The sequence below is a fragment of the Apus apus genome, chromosome 18 (assembly GCF_020740795.1).
Source record: "Apus apus isolate bApuApu2 chromosome 18, bApuApu2.pri.cur, whole genome shotgun sequence".
Taxonomy (NCBI): domain Eukaryota; kingdom Metazoa; phylum Chordata; class Aves; order Apodiformes; family Apodidae; genus Apus; species Apus apus.
The window spans coordinates 4,866,491-4,882,874 of NC_067299.1; the positions used below are offsets into that span (position 1 = coordinate 4,866,491).

At 37.4% G+C, this 16,384-nt stretch overlaps 1 protein-coding gene across 9 annotated transcripts in view; it reads right to left on the minus strand.

Annotated features, from left to right (window-relative positions):
* BCAS3 (BCAS3 microtubule associated cell migration factor) overlaps window positions 1–16,384 on the minus strand; it is a 351,811-nt gene that overhangs the window by 292,725 nt on the left and 42,702 nt on the right. For all 9 annotated transcript variants that reach the window (XR_007891218.1, XM_051635999.1, XM_051635997.1 and 6 more), the window contains exons 8-9: window positions 10,341–10,448; window positions 7,654–7,730 (exon numbers count right to left, since the gene is read on the minus strand). Coding sequence is in view for 8 of the 9 variants with exons in the window: in XM_051635999.1 (XP_051491959.1) it covers window positions 7,654–7,730; window positions 10,341–10,448 (185 nt within the window). In the remaining variant the exon portion in view is untranslated. The remainder of the gene's footprint in view (window positions 1–7,653; window positions 7,731–10,340; window positions 10,449–16,384) is intronic.

Consider the following 16,384-nt stretch of genomic DNA (forward strand, 5'->3'; position numbering starts at 1 on the left):
GCAGGGATTCCTCATATCCATGAAAACTTGGCAGTTCAGTACTTCACATCCAAACACACAGTCTTTGAAATCCCAGAGGCAATTAAAAGTCTATAGGCATCCAAGCTTTCAACAGCTGTCCTTCAGGAGGACCAGAGCTGTGCATCTCTCACCCATGATACTGCTACAAGCCAAATCAACACCTGGAGTTGTGTTCTATGTATGTGCCCTCTCATTCATCAAATAGGGATGATGTATGTGCTGTAAGGGACTCTGCATATATACCAAGTGTAACACACACCAACATGACCTGTTTAAAAAAATATGCCACAGAGATGCAGGACCAGTCCTTTAATACCCATTTTCCCCCCAGAACTGAGCACTATCATAGTTAAGGCTGTGATTTTTCTGCATGGTCCTTGAAAAACACCCTACACAGCCTGAATGGCTTCATTAATGAAGAGCTAAGGATGATCTTATCATGGCAAAGCATTCAGGCCTAAGAAAGCACTAGAAGGCCACGTTACTCTCTAGAAAAATTTGATGCTGACAGTCTGATCTTGTCTAAGCTAAGTCAGAACTTACTTTCAGTTAACCATGTCCTCTGAACAAAGCACTGCTCCTTACCCAGGGCACAGCAAGATTTCCTTCTCAGACCTCACTAAAACACACTGTGAAATGACACAGGAAACTGTTGCAAATTAACATGTGGATGAATAAAGCTAAAAGGGGATGAAAAAGCCGAATCAGAAGCTTCCAGAACATTTCTTTTCTTCAAACACATTGCAGCATGCTTATGTTAAGACACTACAGGTTATTTTTTAATTTCACAGCACATTGTCAGAACTTTTACTCTCTACACTTATTTTTGTAGTCCAGAAAAAGATATTAAAAAAATAAAAATCTGCTTGTGATACTTTCCAGGCTTTCATCCTCTCTGTCTCGACTTTGTTTTTACTTTTTAATGAAAACCATTTTAGTAAGTTATTCTCTTCTTTTTTCTTTCTTTTTTTCCTGTCAGTTTAAGGAAAACTTCCTTTTCCCATTATTTTCACTGCTTTCTTTTCCCCAATTCCCGCTGATTTCCTCTGCACTGATACATACTCATATTTTTTGTTATTAGCTTTAAAAATTATCCTCATAATTACTGAAACTTTTTTTTTAATGGCTATTCCACAACTTGTATCTCTGAGGAATGCGTATTAGTGTTGTTCAGTTTTATTTCAAGCTATTTCTCTGAGTCTTTGTACACTATGTGGGCACGGGCAGGACTGTTACAAAATCTTTTCAGGATTCTGTCTCTAATCCCAAACCATCACAATCATTTTTTAAGTAAGATGAATGTGGCACTGGGACAGGACAGGGTCAGCAAACACTAGGACCACTGGTCAGGGCAGAGATCTCCAGGGCTAACCTACATCCTAAGGCAAAACTAAGTTAAACTTGACTGACAAAGCAGGTTACTGGATAAACAAAGATTTTTCTCTTTCAGTGTGTGGTGAGGCTCATTAAATAAGACATATGCCATCTTAAGTGCATCATGTTTTTAAACAGTTTTCTGAGCAAATTCCAAAAAGCACTAACACTTTTCAACCAAAATTATTTGCCTTCAATAATTCAAGGTATTTGCCAAATATCACTTTTTAAATCTGTGTAGCAATGCTTTGAGTATTTATAAACAAACAGCTACAACAACCCACTAAATCTATGCTACTTTTCAGTCACTGGATGGAGCTTATAATCAATTAATAATTTTTTCTAGGCTTTATGAACTATACAGCATTCTATTGTAATGAAGTTACCAAACTACATTCTTAAATCTTGCAATCCAGCTCCATGACAGAGAGCACAGAAAGGGTGTATGCAATAAATAACGGGTAGAGTGATACTGCTGTTGCAAAGGACTGTTTATTCTAAGGAAAACAAATCATATAAAGTTGTTTTATCTAATATTTTTTGTTTGCTTGGGCTTTTTTTTTTTTTTGAGCATCACCAAGCAAACCAAATTTATTTGTTTATGCACTGTATAAATTAATATTGTTTATAAATTCCTCTGGGTTCCTTCTAGATGAAAGGCTCTATGTAAATGTTATTACTCTCACCCTGTCACATACTTTCCAAAACTCTTCTATTGTTCTTGTACTTCCTTCTGTTTAAGTATCACCCATAAAAACTGAGTAAAAGAGCAGACCACAGGACGCACCCTCCTGTGAAATCATTCTTGCCATCCAGGGCATTTTTTTTTAAATCATAGCAACATTATCATTACTAAAATGCTAAAACAAAACAAAACAAAAAACCCAAACACAAAACAACCAACAAACCCATCTAGAAATCCAGTGAAAAAGTAAAGTCACAAATGCTACATATACCAGATCATCACCAGCCTTTGCAGGGATATATTCATAATCCATGTTGTGTTCACAACAGACCCAGCCCAATCATGAGCTGCATTTTGTGCTAGTCCCAGCTGGAAGGACAGAATTCCCTCACACCAGATTGGGGAAGCACCACAGATTTCATTTATGATCAACATTGCTATGATTGCTGCAATTATTATTCTTACTACAGCTATTATCATTACTACAGAGACGTCTCTTTTCTCTGTCAATTCTAGCATGGCAGTTTTAAGTATTTTACTGTACTGTTGCTCTGTTGGTCTAAGGCCAATACCAGAGCTTTTACTAAAAATATCTATGGCCTTTAATGCTTATTAGATTTGGTTATTTAATTGAGCACAAATTTGACTAATTTCAGGACAAACTATATTTTAATCTCGGTTTTACTTACTTTTTTTTGTTCAGGGAATTGGACAGTGATAAATAATAATGTTACTATAGAGGTTGTTGTTCCTGTATAGGACAATGTGAGTAAGATGGCTTTGCTTTGGCCTTTAACATTAAGGATTTGGGTGCTTTAGATAAAAATAACTCACACAGAAACAAACAGCACTTCCTGTTCTACATATAATTTTTAAAGCTGTCAAACCCAGGAGATATGACAGACATACATCTTGGGTACCAGTGCCTTGCTTCTGTCTTTATGCAATTCTTCTGTTGTATTTGCACTTCCCTGCCATGCAGCCAAACACCCTGTAAGCGACAAAGACATTTGTTTCCATAAATCCACCACGTTGCCCTGAAGACCTTTTGAAAAACTATTTCCCCATTATCCTGTACTAGTGATAGGCCAATTCCCACATTCAGGAAAAAGCCCTCTTACAAACAACACTGTTGAAAAGTAAAAGCAAGATGAAATCAATGTTTCTCAGCAAACACAGCTACAACTTACATGAAGGAGTGTGTGTATATATGTACACAAGTGTGCATAAAAACTGCTTATATACAATTCACAGCAATATAGTTGGCTTCTCTTCAGTGATCCAGAAAACACTGTGAAACAGGAGCTCAATTCCCACCTGCCTTAAGGACTTTCAATCTAAACTGAAGAGTCTCCCTCCACACAGGGAGGATCCTATCAATTATTACACCATGTGGGATATCCAGGATAAATGCCACTCACTGATTGAGGCTGCAAAGGGAAAGGTACAAACAGAACTGCCTGAAGAACCTAACTCTTGAGGCATTAAACCATCTAATAAGACATCCAGTGCTTTCAGTTCAAAGCACAGAGATCCAACCGCTCCCTCCCTGTGTGCTGAGCAGGGAAAAGGAATTCTAACAAAGCTGACAAAAACAAGACCAAAAAGCCCAGATGATTTCCAGATCAGACCTGTGGCAAACTGAACCCCCTCTATTATTTCTTGCATGTGAATGTCAGTGGAAACTGCAGATAGAGTAGTATCTACCATGGTTTGCTTTGCTTTTATTTATGTATTTTGGGAGGTGCAGGTGGGGTGCATTTAACATACAGTGAATAATTTTGGGCTTGTGGTTAGGCGAGTCTTTTGAGACTTTGTATACAATAAAGTACTCTGACTAAAATCTGGAAAATTACCTCTCAAGGCTCTAGTTGTACAGCATCAATAGAAATGTGGTGCCAGCTAATGGCTGCAATAACTGTCTTCATCCCCAGAGAATAATGGATGGAGAATATATCAATATGAGGAGTGGAAGGGCCAGGGAAACTGAACAGGCACTAGTTATCGGACACAAAGATGATGCCATGCATGATGTTATCTGTGATAATCTTTACTTAGGGCCCAGGGGGTGGGAAGGATATTCTTTACAGAGAAGAAAGTATCCATCAGGCCATATTCATAATCATCAGTGTTCCACTAAGTAAGCATTTTTGGAGAAGGGTTGAGAGAGCACTGATGTACTAGAAATCAATGAAATTCAGCTTTTCTGCATCTATTGTTTGGAGCAAATGAGGGGGGGAGGGGGAGAAGCCTGTACATCACTTTTGTTTCTGATTGTTCAGTCATATGTAGTGTTCAGAAAAAGGCTCTGAAGGAAATCTTAAGTGCATCACAATAAAACTCTTAACTATTGAAAAACCTATTAAAAATCCACACCTTGGCATTCACAACTACCAAAGGAAACACACTCTTATTCTAAGCATTAAATTAGTTGTGTTGTGGTTTTTTTTGCTTGGCCTTGTGAGCACTTAAACCAGTGCAGGATGTGAAAGGACTGTTTGGCTTTATCTTCCCCTTGATAGAAGTCCTTTCTTAAGGAGTTGGCTCCAACCATCAGCACAGCAGAGAACAGACTGCTGCACTGAAGTTACTGCCACAAGTTCTTTGCAGGCTGATGCCTTTCCTCAGCATACATTTAAAAGTAAGATTACCACACAGAGTGGTTATAGGATATCCTGGTAATTTTTCTACATTAAGTTTCTCCTTCAAGTTTAAGGACGTGCCATAAATTCACATACTAAGCACCTGTACACTGAGTTTTTGTTACAAAAGGCCCAAATAAAATAGGCTGGCTCTCTGCCATTCAAGTCAAATCAGCACATGTCCATCTAATCACATGCAGGGGAAAAAAAAAAAAGAAAATATTAGTACTATGAGTATTATGTCAAATTTGCTCAAGAAAAATCAAGACATAAAAGACTTAAACATTCCAGCAGCAGCACAAACTTGACCGTGTTCTACATCCTGAATATTTTATGGTATATTTATTACAACAATATATTAAGCTACACATTCAACCACAAAAACAAAAACAGAAAGCCAAACACTACTCATGTGCAATGCAGCTGCATTAGCATTGCTGAGGAACACTAAACTCCACTATTCCTGACACTGTTTTTAATTGTACATCCTGCATTTCATTTCTATATGTAAACAGTCAACAAAACAGATAAGGGCTTCTGCTTTTTATTATTATAATGTGGTAATAATCATTGCTTTTTAGCTGTCTCAGTGAGGTTCTAAGGCTCCCAATGCCACTTAGCTGATATGGATGGAAGATTTTATTCCCACATCACCAAATCTTCTTGAAGCTAACACAAATAATAGCAGTGTCTTCAAAATGCTAGTGAGCCCCATGTAATATTTTCAACCTTTTATGCCACTGCTTCTGACCAAAAGCAGTCAGATAAGACAGCTGAAAATCTACTTCAATTTAAACTGATAGTGCCCTTTCCTAAATAAAAAAAAAATTAAGTAGTGCAGCAGAAGAGCCCAGTTGCTGACCAGTTGGCTCACAATCATAAATCTATGCAGCTGACCAGGTAACTCATTTATATAAAATTTCAAACACACCAAAGTAGCTTAAGCCTTTAAAGATACATTGAGGTTGAAAAGATTTCACCACATACAAAATCTGAAAGCTTACACAAAGGCCCTACTGCAGCCTTCAACATGCCAGAGCACAACACCAGCTTGATAGCACAAGCTATTAAGTGAAACAACGAAGCTTCAAAATCCTCAGGACGACTATTCACCAGTGCAGATCCAAGAAACCCATTCATGTAGGATAAAAGAACATTTATTTTTGCCCAGTCCCACCCTGTCACTGGCCACAGGTAAACCAAGGTGGCAAGAGGGGAAGGGCTGTGGTGACCACAGCTCCAGCTGTTTGCTGGGTCCCAAAGCTTTCCAAAATGCCCAGTACAAAATGAGGGGATGTCTTTAACCAAGTTTTGGAGCCCCAGAGCCAGAACAAAGTTTGAGACCATCTTCAGTTTCTTGTATTTCTCACAGGTGGAGAAATATATTGTGAACAGTGACATTTCAGGAGTTCGGACTTTCAAATAACTTGGTAAGTAGCTACAACCGCTTTATTTTATCCTCTAAACTCCATCCCTATTCCACACAAATGCACTGCAAATCAAAAGTTATGGTTAGGAAGAGGCTGTTCCTGTGCCTCAAAATACAGTGGATTAATGTTTAAAAACTAATGGCAGTATCTTTAAAACAAAAAAACCAACAAACAGTAACTGGAATTTGAAAAACACAAGAATTATCAAAATATGCACTTAGTTGGGGGTTTAAAACTTTTATCTAAAATAAAGTATGCCTTGTATCCTAATTCTTTTTGGTGGAATAAAAAGGAGTGAAGACAGAGGACACGAACAAGTCCTTTCCCATTTGGCTTCCCACCAAACCCCAGCAGATTCCCAGTACCTTACAGCCATGTATAGGAAGAAACTGACACCTATTGGCAACTTTAATATTACTGCATAAAGCTGCTTTTCTTTAAACTATTATAAGAATAGCTTTTCCTAAACTAGATTTTTCCTTAGAGACACAGTTAACATAACAAGGTAATTTAGAACTTTTCCGACTGTGACCAAAAATACACACAGGAAATTTCAGATTGTCCTTTTAACAACAAAACTCTGATACTTCCAAAGTAAACTATGATACCTCAGTTATCTATAGATTTTAAGGGGTGATTCTAATTGATGAACAACAGCACTAGTCGCTAGCTGCTTGGAACGATAACGTTTTATTTCTTCTGGGGTAAATACTGTCTCAGTAGTCAGCATTACATGGACAAGACACAGAGTCTTGGGAGTAGGTAAATGACACCCAAAACCTAACCACACCCAGTGACAGAGCAGAGCACAAGCAGTAAGAAAAAATACCAGTTTTCTCTACTAATGTATCAATTACTGTGCTGCAGATGTTGGAGCAGCAAAGGGTCATTTGGAGCTTTTGGAGAGCACCTTCTCTGTTCCAGTCATTTGCCTCCTATTGAGAGGTAGGTCGTAGGGTAGAGGTAGATGAAGGGAAGTCCAAGCAAACAGTTCCTTCATGCTCAAGATATATGTAAAGGCACCTGCAGGCAAATACCTGCCTATAGTTTTCCTACTACAACACTTCACTAACCTGTCTGAACTTTGGGGCTTGCTAAAGTGAGGACACATGAAAACAAAAACAAGATAATGAACAACAAAACATGAAAAATGGGCAGATCGCCACTGGTATGTTCCCAAACTGCTGCACATCTGTACAACCTGAAACTTTTGCACATTTTTTCGCAAAATGAAGAAAATAATTTTTCAGCTACCTATGGATGTCAGTGCAGGTGTTTTTCACAACAGTGAGATATTAGTCACAGCACAATAAATATGCAAAAGGGCCAAGGTCTGACAGGTTAACACTTGGATTATTTTTTTTGAAGCAACAAATTTCCTGAAACTCTAAATGAAGTCACAGAGAGCTGCTTTGAGGATTCAGAAATAAAAACAAATCATATCTGTTCTATCTGACTCCACCACTAGAGCAAAAAGACTGAACCCAACTATTATACATACTTGTAACAAAGAATTTTTTGGTGAAAGTACAGCTGTCAAAGGCGGCGATTTTCTCTTGCAGGACAACAACGAGTATCCTGAAAACACAAGAAAAGAATGGGCATTTTAAACATTAAATGCATTGGTTTAAAGATTCAATATCTAAATGTAATTATTTCAAAAGCATCAATATAAATTCTACAGTGATATACTGCCAGGTTACCAGTACATGGCAGTTATGGAGGGTTCTCTCTCATCCCAACCACATAACCTTCATTTCAGGAAGTACAGAGATCTGATACAGAACAACACAGCATATTTATGATATACCTCCTGCAGTAAAAACTCCATTAAAAAGAAAGACTGGGATTGCAAGGATCCTGAATTACCTTCAATGACTCAAATAACAATCAAATCAACCATCAGCAGAACAGAGGCTAAATTTGAAGTAATCCCATTGCAAATTTATTAAACCATCTTATTTACGAAAAGCAAGGGGTTTTTCATACCAAGAGTTATCAGCACCAAAACAGGGTTGAGAAGCAGGATTTGTGTCAATCAGCAAAATTACAGGTGTATGTTTATGTATTCACTTGGACACATACACACTGGTATTGTAAAATACCTGTTCATTGCTTGAAGCAAAGCACCAGAACAAAAGCCACGTAATAAGTACACATGAAACACTCTTCTGACAAGAAAAAGAGGCCAGATTTGGAAAGCCAAACATTTTAGCTTTCAACATCTTCTCCTACATCGATAACTTCCCAAAACCAAAACAAATCTCAGGTTTTTTCAGTTATAAACTTTGCATGTATAAATTAATATTAGTTTTGGACAAAACAGCAGTTTTAGTTACACAACGTATCTTCCAATTGTTTAAACTGCACAAAAGAAAAACAAAAGAAAATGTATCATTTCTGATTTCTTCTGCAAGACCTAAAAGAAAGGAAACCAATGAACAATGGAAAAACTTTGAATGCACATGCAAGTGCAAAGTATATATATAAAACCTATGCATATTTGTTGGTAATATTTCCCAATCATGTAGATTTTTGTTTTCTGCTCTTTGAAGACGTATACTGTCTTGCTGCATAATTGAAACCTACCAGATGAATGAATCTGGCGTATAAATCCAAAATAATAAACAGTTTTCCCCTTTTTTCTGCAACTCAAATTTTACTTTAAATCCAAATTTGGGACCCCATTAGCCTGCAGTATGGGTAATGCACCATTAGCATTGCACTTGGCCACATTTAATGCGTTTTCAATCTGAAATAGTGAGCTTTCCTTGGATAATAACAGAATGTGATACATTCCAGAAAAGCAGCTACCCTGGATACAGCCACATAGCTTTGAAGTAGCTTTTCCATTTTCACCACTTAGGAAAAGAAACATTAGCACCTGGAAAGACTTCTTAGTTGGGAGAGATTTTGAATGATGATTTGCCTTTTGACTGTTTTTACAATTGGATTTTTCTTCTGCCAGGAGGCCCAACTGGAAAGATTTACTATCATCACACTGTACACAAGGGAACTTTAAATTTTTCAAGGGACAGTTGCACAGATAAGTACTGAACTCCTCCTGACAGCTTTTAAAGGAACAGTGACTTACTCACGGCACATAACTTTCACCAACTCAACCACTTCAGTGAAACTCTTTTTTGATGTAATAATCATACCCACATCCATCATTAAGAAGATTGACAGGAATTTAAAAATTAAAAACAAAATACTACCATCCTTTACTTGTTTAAACATTTACACCATCTAAATATCCTCCTCATTATTGGACTCACTGTTGTATTAAAGGTGTCTGTTCACTAGTACTACTCTTCTTCTGTACCTGACCTCACATAGTCACAAAGTTTAGATTTTGATGGTAGAATCATAGAATCACAGAATGGGTTGGGTTGGAAGGAACCTTAAAGATCATCTAGATCCAACCCCACTGCATGGGCAGGGACACCTCCCACTAGACTAGGTTGCTCCAAGCCCCATCCAACCTGCTCTTGAACACTTTCAGGGATGGGGCTTCCACAACCTCCCTGGACAACCTGTTCCACTGTCTCACCACCCTCACAGTGAAAAATTTCCTCCTAGTGTCTTAACCTACATCTCCCTTCTTCAAAATGTCTGTTCAACAAAACCTTTGTGGCTTCTAGGATGGGTTTTTTTATATGATGCTCAGCCTTCTAAGTCTTTTTATCTCTCAGAAACGAGGGGACATTATCCCACCTAAGAGATGCTGCTTTTTTATTTGACTCACAGCAACATTATTTGCTGTAAACCACATAGTGAACACTAGGAATTTCTTGGATGTGCAGGAAGGCAGTGTATCTGGCAGACAAGTGGAACACAAGGCTATAAACTCTTCAGTGGTCTATACTACTTAAACTCTCAATGATCCATTTCTCCATCTGTACGTAGATGATAGAGGATTGCAACGATTCCTGCTCACCCTCACCACAACTGAAAGAAGGTTAAATAATTTCAGATGCAAAATGTTTTGAGCTTCTTGAATGAAAGCCACTGAAAAGCATATTGTTGTACTCAAACTGAAATATTACTAGAGAAATGGAGAACCAAAGCTATGCTTACAGGAAAGCCAAAATAAGGAAGTCCAGGAGTGCACAGACCAAAAATTGTATTAATTACCAAAATTCTACATGCTCTAAAGCAGAAAGAACATGTAGTAAACATCCTTACCTTTTATTGCAATGCAGATCATAAATTGGAGTTTTGAACTGTATGGACTTGACCATCTCTCCGGTTCGCAAAGAATAAAGGTCCACGCAGCAGTAAGGTGGGCTTGTGCTAAAATAAATTTTAAAATATTTTAGTGGAAAGAAGGATTTATTGTAAAATTATTTTTCAATTATTTCAGCCTCCCTGTATTATTTAGCACATTTACTGAAAAAATCCAGCAATGTGAGCAGATCACTGGAGAACAAAATGGTCAATATAAGCCTGCTACATTAAAGGAAGGTGGGATGAAAACTGAATTACAATATCCACAATGATCAACAACAATTAATCATCAAGCATTTAGTTTCCTTTGTCACCACTAAGATTTCAGAACATCAGATCTGACCAGCAAAATACAAGCCATTTGATAGAAGTGAAGTTTTAAAAAATATTCTGCAGAGCAACACTTTCCTAAAGAGAGTAAGAACTTTACTCTTTGTGACAGCTGAATTACTTGACTTGATTTGACAGGGAGACGGTCCACAGAACTTAGATTAGATCTCTGGTGGACTTTTGTTTGAACTATATAGATCTTTTCAACTGCTTTGTGTCACTTTTATCATTTTAATATAAACAAAACTCTAAGGCCATTTCTTAATAAAAAGGCTTGCTTTCTTTTGAGAGGGAGAAAGCGCCGAGTGTTCCGATAGTGCTGAGGAAGGTAGTGGTGGAAACCATTTTACAAGCTAAGGAGAGGCTTTGATGTGGCAGTTCTTTTCCATAACACCTTTTTTCCTCTCCAAGAACACATTAAAATGTTGGCTACTTCTAGGTCAACGAATATGAAGCAGCACAAATCGCCAGCTGTACAAACACATACTAAGTATTGGTAAAGGAGGGTGTTTCCCCTTGCCCATATCTGTTTTATTTTACAGACTTTAACACAATTCCTGACACAACACTTGCTTGTCTTTTGGATCTGATCAAGCTGCTCGAGAATTTTCTGGACAACTGGAGTACAAATGCCAAGTGCTTTTACCTCAAATGCCTCAAGATAAAAAAATGCTACATACAATAAGTATGCAGAGAGAAACAACATATGCACAGAAAGACTACTGTCAAGGAAATACTAGCAAGAATAAATTATGACATGTTGCCTCCTGAAATTGTTCCAAAAATACACATTTTTCTAGGCACATACCTAGGATAATAACTAGAGGGTGCTATTTATTACTTTTAAGCACTTCAAAGGCCCTTCAAAAACACTTTTAAATGAGTGGGACCCAAGGCTAGTTACTTTACATTTGAAGCTCACTGCTGCTAGAAAATGCAGAAAAACACAGCAAGGTCTAGGTACAAACTTCTTCTCATTTAAGTACAACTATTACCTAGAAGAAATTATTATTTTGATTAAAGGGTACACAGATTCTTGTTTCAAAACACAATTACAGGAGTTGACAGAGCTAAAATTATATTAGCATAATTGACACAGATTACTATTTGCATATTATGTTGCACAGTTCCATTTTGACTTGACATATAGCAGACTACATGACTACAACTCATGTATTACACCAAGAAAATTATGGGTAATAATTCTGTCACTTAAGTGAGTAATTACTATTCTGTCATACTTTTCTTTTGGCTGATCATGGTAAGATCATTCTAACAATACTTTTTAAAATCACACCAACTAAAAACCAGTAACTTGAGTTCAAGTGCTAATAATCAAGTAGCAGTATAAACTAGAATTAGAGTAGTTCTGACCTATCTAGCTCCAACTCAAAAGTCCTCTTTCCAAATGTTACCCTTCTTTTAATTCCATGGTACACTGCAATCCATGATCAGAAAATAATGCCAAAAAAATTTCAAACATGCAGATTATGAAACTCACTTGCTACTGAGCACTCAACTCATGAGACACATGAAGTTAGCGCAATTTATATCTTGCAAATTCTACTCCAAAAGCTGTGCATCTAAATGAGGAATGATACAATGCAAAGATCCATCATGTCAAGCACTTTTTTGATCAGGCCTCAATAACAGCTCAGTGACATGTTTTTAACTTGTTGGGAGAAAAAACCTGAGTATTTTAATTGTTCATCAGAGCCCCATGCAGGAGAGGGATTCTCCACCACTCCAGGATTGCTTTTCTTTTCCAAAGACATGATTTCTAAAAATATGAGCCTTTTGAATGGTCCTTCTTTACATCTCTGCAGCCAGCAGTGAGATCAGTTCTTCTAGAACAGGAGAACGATGATTACAGACAGAGATCTAAAGATTCGTTTCTCTTTCATAGCACTTAAAGAAAAATAAGAGTACCTTGATTAGCTTCCACTCCTCACATGCAGTAATAAGAGCTGTCCTGCCCTCCTCCATTTCAGTCATGTCAAAAGCCCAAGCTCATGATTCTGTGTACTTTCCTTTTCCAGCCTCTGATATGCAATGGATTCTATACTGACCCATTTTAGCATATTAAATCAACAGAAAAATAACAGTTTGTCCTTTCTTTCTCCTCTAGAGGGAATTCTCCCCCAGGTTAATTCAGCAAAAGGGCTCAGTGACAGGCCCAACAGGCATGGAAGCAAGAAAGGAAGTGGAAGCACATGAATTAAGCAATAAAAGATGTGCAACAGGGCTGCAAAAGCCAGAACTGGCTTCTCACCACAGAGCTGCAACACAAGGCAGCTTTTTCTGACCCTTCAGAGCCTCCACTGAACTACTCCTAATTCCTAATCTTCTTGAAACAGGGAATTCAGGGGTTTCTATGGCCCACCTTGCAGAGGAAGCCAGACTCAGGTACCGTGTTCCCTTCACATTCTTAGAGTTAAAAATCTAGACTGAGTCCTGTACACAGCTTTTAAGAGCAAAACAGCTCAACTCCTTGTAGCTAATGATTTAAGAAGAATTTGAACCCAAACCTGCTATGACCAAAAGCAGAAGATGAACATTTCCATTCTTCCATAACATAACACATACATTATTTTATTATTCTGTTATCTTACCACATAGCAGGAAGATTTACACTAAACAAGATGCCCCATTTAAATACACATAAAATTACTATGTTCTCTAAGATAACACATCATTACTGATCATCACCCTGGAGTCCTTTGCAGGCCCTGTAGAAAAATTTACTTAGGCATAATGCTTTGTTCTTAACAATTTTCTTCACTAAACTATAAAACAAATATGCAAGCAAATATTAAATATTCAAAAGGACACCACCTATGAGAACAAAAAAACAACATTTAAAGTAATATATTTCAATTTCAGCTACAAAAGCAGAAGTGTCCAAACTACCACAGAGTATCACCAAAACCACCACAGATGGCAAGACAGAGCCCCACAAACTTGCAAAAGTATCTCCTGATAATAAGAAGTTCATGAAACCTTTTAATTGTATGAAACTATACTTACTGCACCTTGCTCTGTTTCAGGAATAAAGTACTGAACATTCACTTCATCAGAGGACCCTACAGACATTGTTAGTAAACATGCCTGAAATATACTAGTTGGTGGCCTACCCCTAGGGAGAGGAGACTTCTAGCTAAGAAGCTTCTCTCCTGATAAGCTGAAGGTTCACACAGGTCTCATTGATGAGAAGGAACCCAATGATATTTCAGTAAAACTGATGACTATGTGAAAGAAAAAGATTAAGACAGAAATGTGTAAACACTGAGTTTTGCAGTTTGATACTAATATTAAAGTCCATCACAGGCAAAGTTCTTGCAAATTACTCTCACAGAATATTGAGAAATTTGTCTTATGTGTCCCAATTGTTAAAATACCTCCTTAATGCAGAGATATCAACAACTCCTTTAAAGGTCACAAATTAAATTTTCACAATTTCAAAATACACAATTACTTCAAAATGTTGGCATTAATAAATATACAAATACAGTCAGGCTCTTGTATCATCTTCTACTCGGCTTGCGGTGTAGAGAGAGAAGTAACAGATGCCTTGTACAGCTGGCACTTAACTACATCTGTGCTCCTGCATCACGACATAACTATCACCTCTTCACAGATTTGCTAGCTCTGAGTCTCACCATTTATAAAAGCTCTGTGCAAAATGTTTGCATACAGGGACAAACATACTGTACAAAACACACACACTTTTTGCATAGGAAAAAAAAGGAGAAGGCTGATGGAACTGACACGAGGCCAATATTTTCTGTGATTAGAAAGGTTGCTCCCAAGTGTTTACTTTCCTCCCTGCTGCCTCTCCCCACTCTGCCATGTGAGGAATAACGTCCTGCTCAAAGAGCAAATGGACATCAGAATGGCTTCATGAGTCCAAAAAGGGGGAAAAATGCTTAGAAGGTGTAAAACCAAAGTAGAGCTTTTGCTGAAAAAGCTAATGCCAGGCCTTTCTAAGGCATGCTTTATGTGAGATCTAGTTCCAGTTCTTTGAGGCATGAAAAAAAAAAAAAAAATCATCTCAGGATGGAAGCCATTTGGCCAAGATAGTGCATTATTGTGTATTTTACATCATCTTCCCAAAAGCAGGGCTAGAATCTTGAGAAAACAGATCAAGCATTTCCTTCTACTTACTTTTATTTCCCCTCTAAATGTATACAACGTAAGTTTGGTGAGATACACAATGATGTCATTTGGGAACCATGACAGAGGTTATGACATTGTCATACATTTTAGATAGCAATAGAGTTGCTAAAATAACAGGTACCACCTTTGTTAGGGCAAGGGGTACAGTTCTAGAATTACAGAAGGGTTATAAAGGACATTGTCACAGTAAAAACCTTTTCTATCACCTGTACTTCTCTGTACAGGCTCTACAAATTTCTTTTGGAAAGCAACTAATTACCATTAACATCCATTGTATTAACCTATTAAAATGACAAAATGAATGAAAACTATAGAAAAAGGTAAAATTGTACCAAATTATCAATGAGATCACAGGAAGAGACTACACAGACTAATCTAACAATACAGAAAAAAATATCCCTTAAAGAACACATTATTCCAGGCATACTGAGCAATATCAGTATTACAAAATTGTTAGAAAAACTGTTCCAAAGATTAGTTAACCTCAGCAGTTGTTGAATTAGTTGTTATGCCTTGATGTCTATGAGTAAAAATGCTGTAGCCACCCACAGAGAAGCACCAGAGTGTTCTCTACCTGAAATCTTTTTGGTAACTTGACTTCCCATGATGGAACAAGGGGAAATAGTTTCTTTCCAGCTGCTCTCTATAAAGTGATCCTCATCCAAGGTGCCAGGCTGCAGTGTGCTGCTTGTTCCTCTCGCCTGTTGAAACTGCATTACGATCAGCTCCATCTTTCTCTAATTACACCAAAAATTACATCACATCTGCCTTGTTCTGTACCCTTACAAGGCAGTTTCATTCTATACTTACTTAGGACAAATATTGCACTTATTAACAGCAGGTTTTCTGCAGTAATGATCCCTTTCTTTCTCTTTTATAGTTTCCACATTAAAAAAAACCCAACATTTCTTCCTCCTCTTCCATCATGTATTGACCTTCCTAATGTGCAGGGCAACATAGAGAGTTTTCCATAATGGAAAAAAAAAGCATAAATCACTTCTACTCATCAGCACACTTGATCTAACATGACAAGAGTCTTTCATTTAATCACTACTCCAGTTTTGATACTTCCAAGTATTATCTGGCAAGTTATTTAAACGGCACTCCAGAAATTCCTGTTTGCATTTGAAGGGACTGTGCTGTGAAATGGTGAGTTACTGCACAGTGTGCAGCAGCAGCTTAGTATAATCTCTACTGACCTCAACAAAACTATATTCATTACCTTATGCAGATAGATACAAAAAACCCAGATATGACAAAAATTACAGAAAAAATCTTGCTAAATATAGCTGACTATTTTATTTTATTCAAGAATAAAATGGTATTTGTTACCGCAGCAACTGGAGAACAGAGCTTCATGGCAGCTAGAAAATGCTGTTTCCATACCGTGGAGGCCAAACCTTGCTTTCCCTGCAAGTAGCCACTGATAGAAAAAGTAAAAAAAGCCACAAAACGAAATTACATTCCCTGAGAAAGGCTTGTAACATTTAAACTTA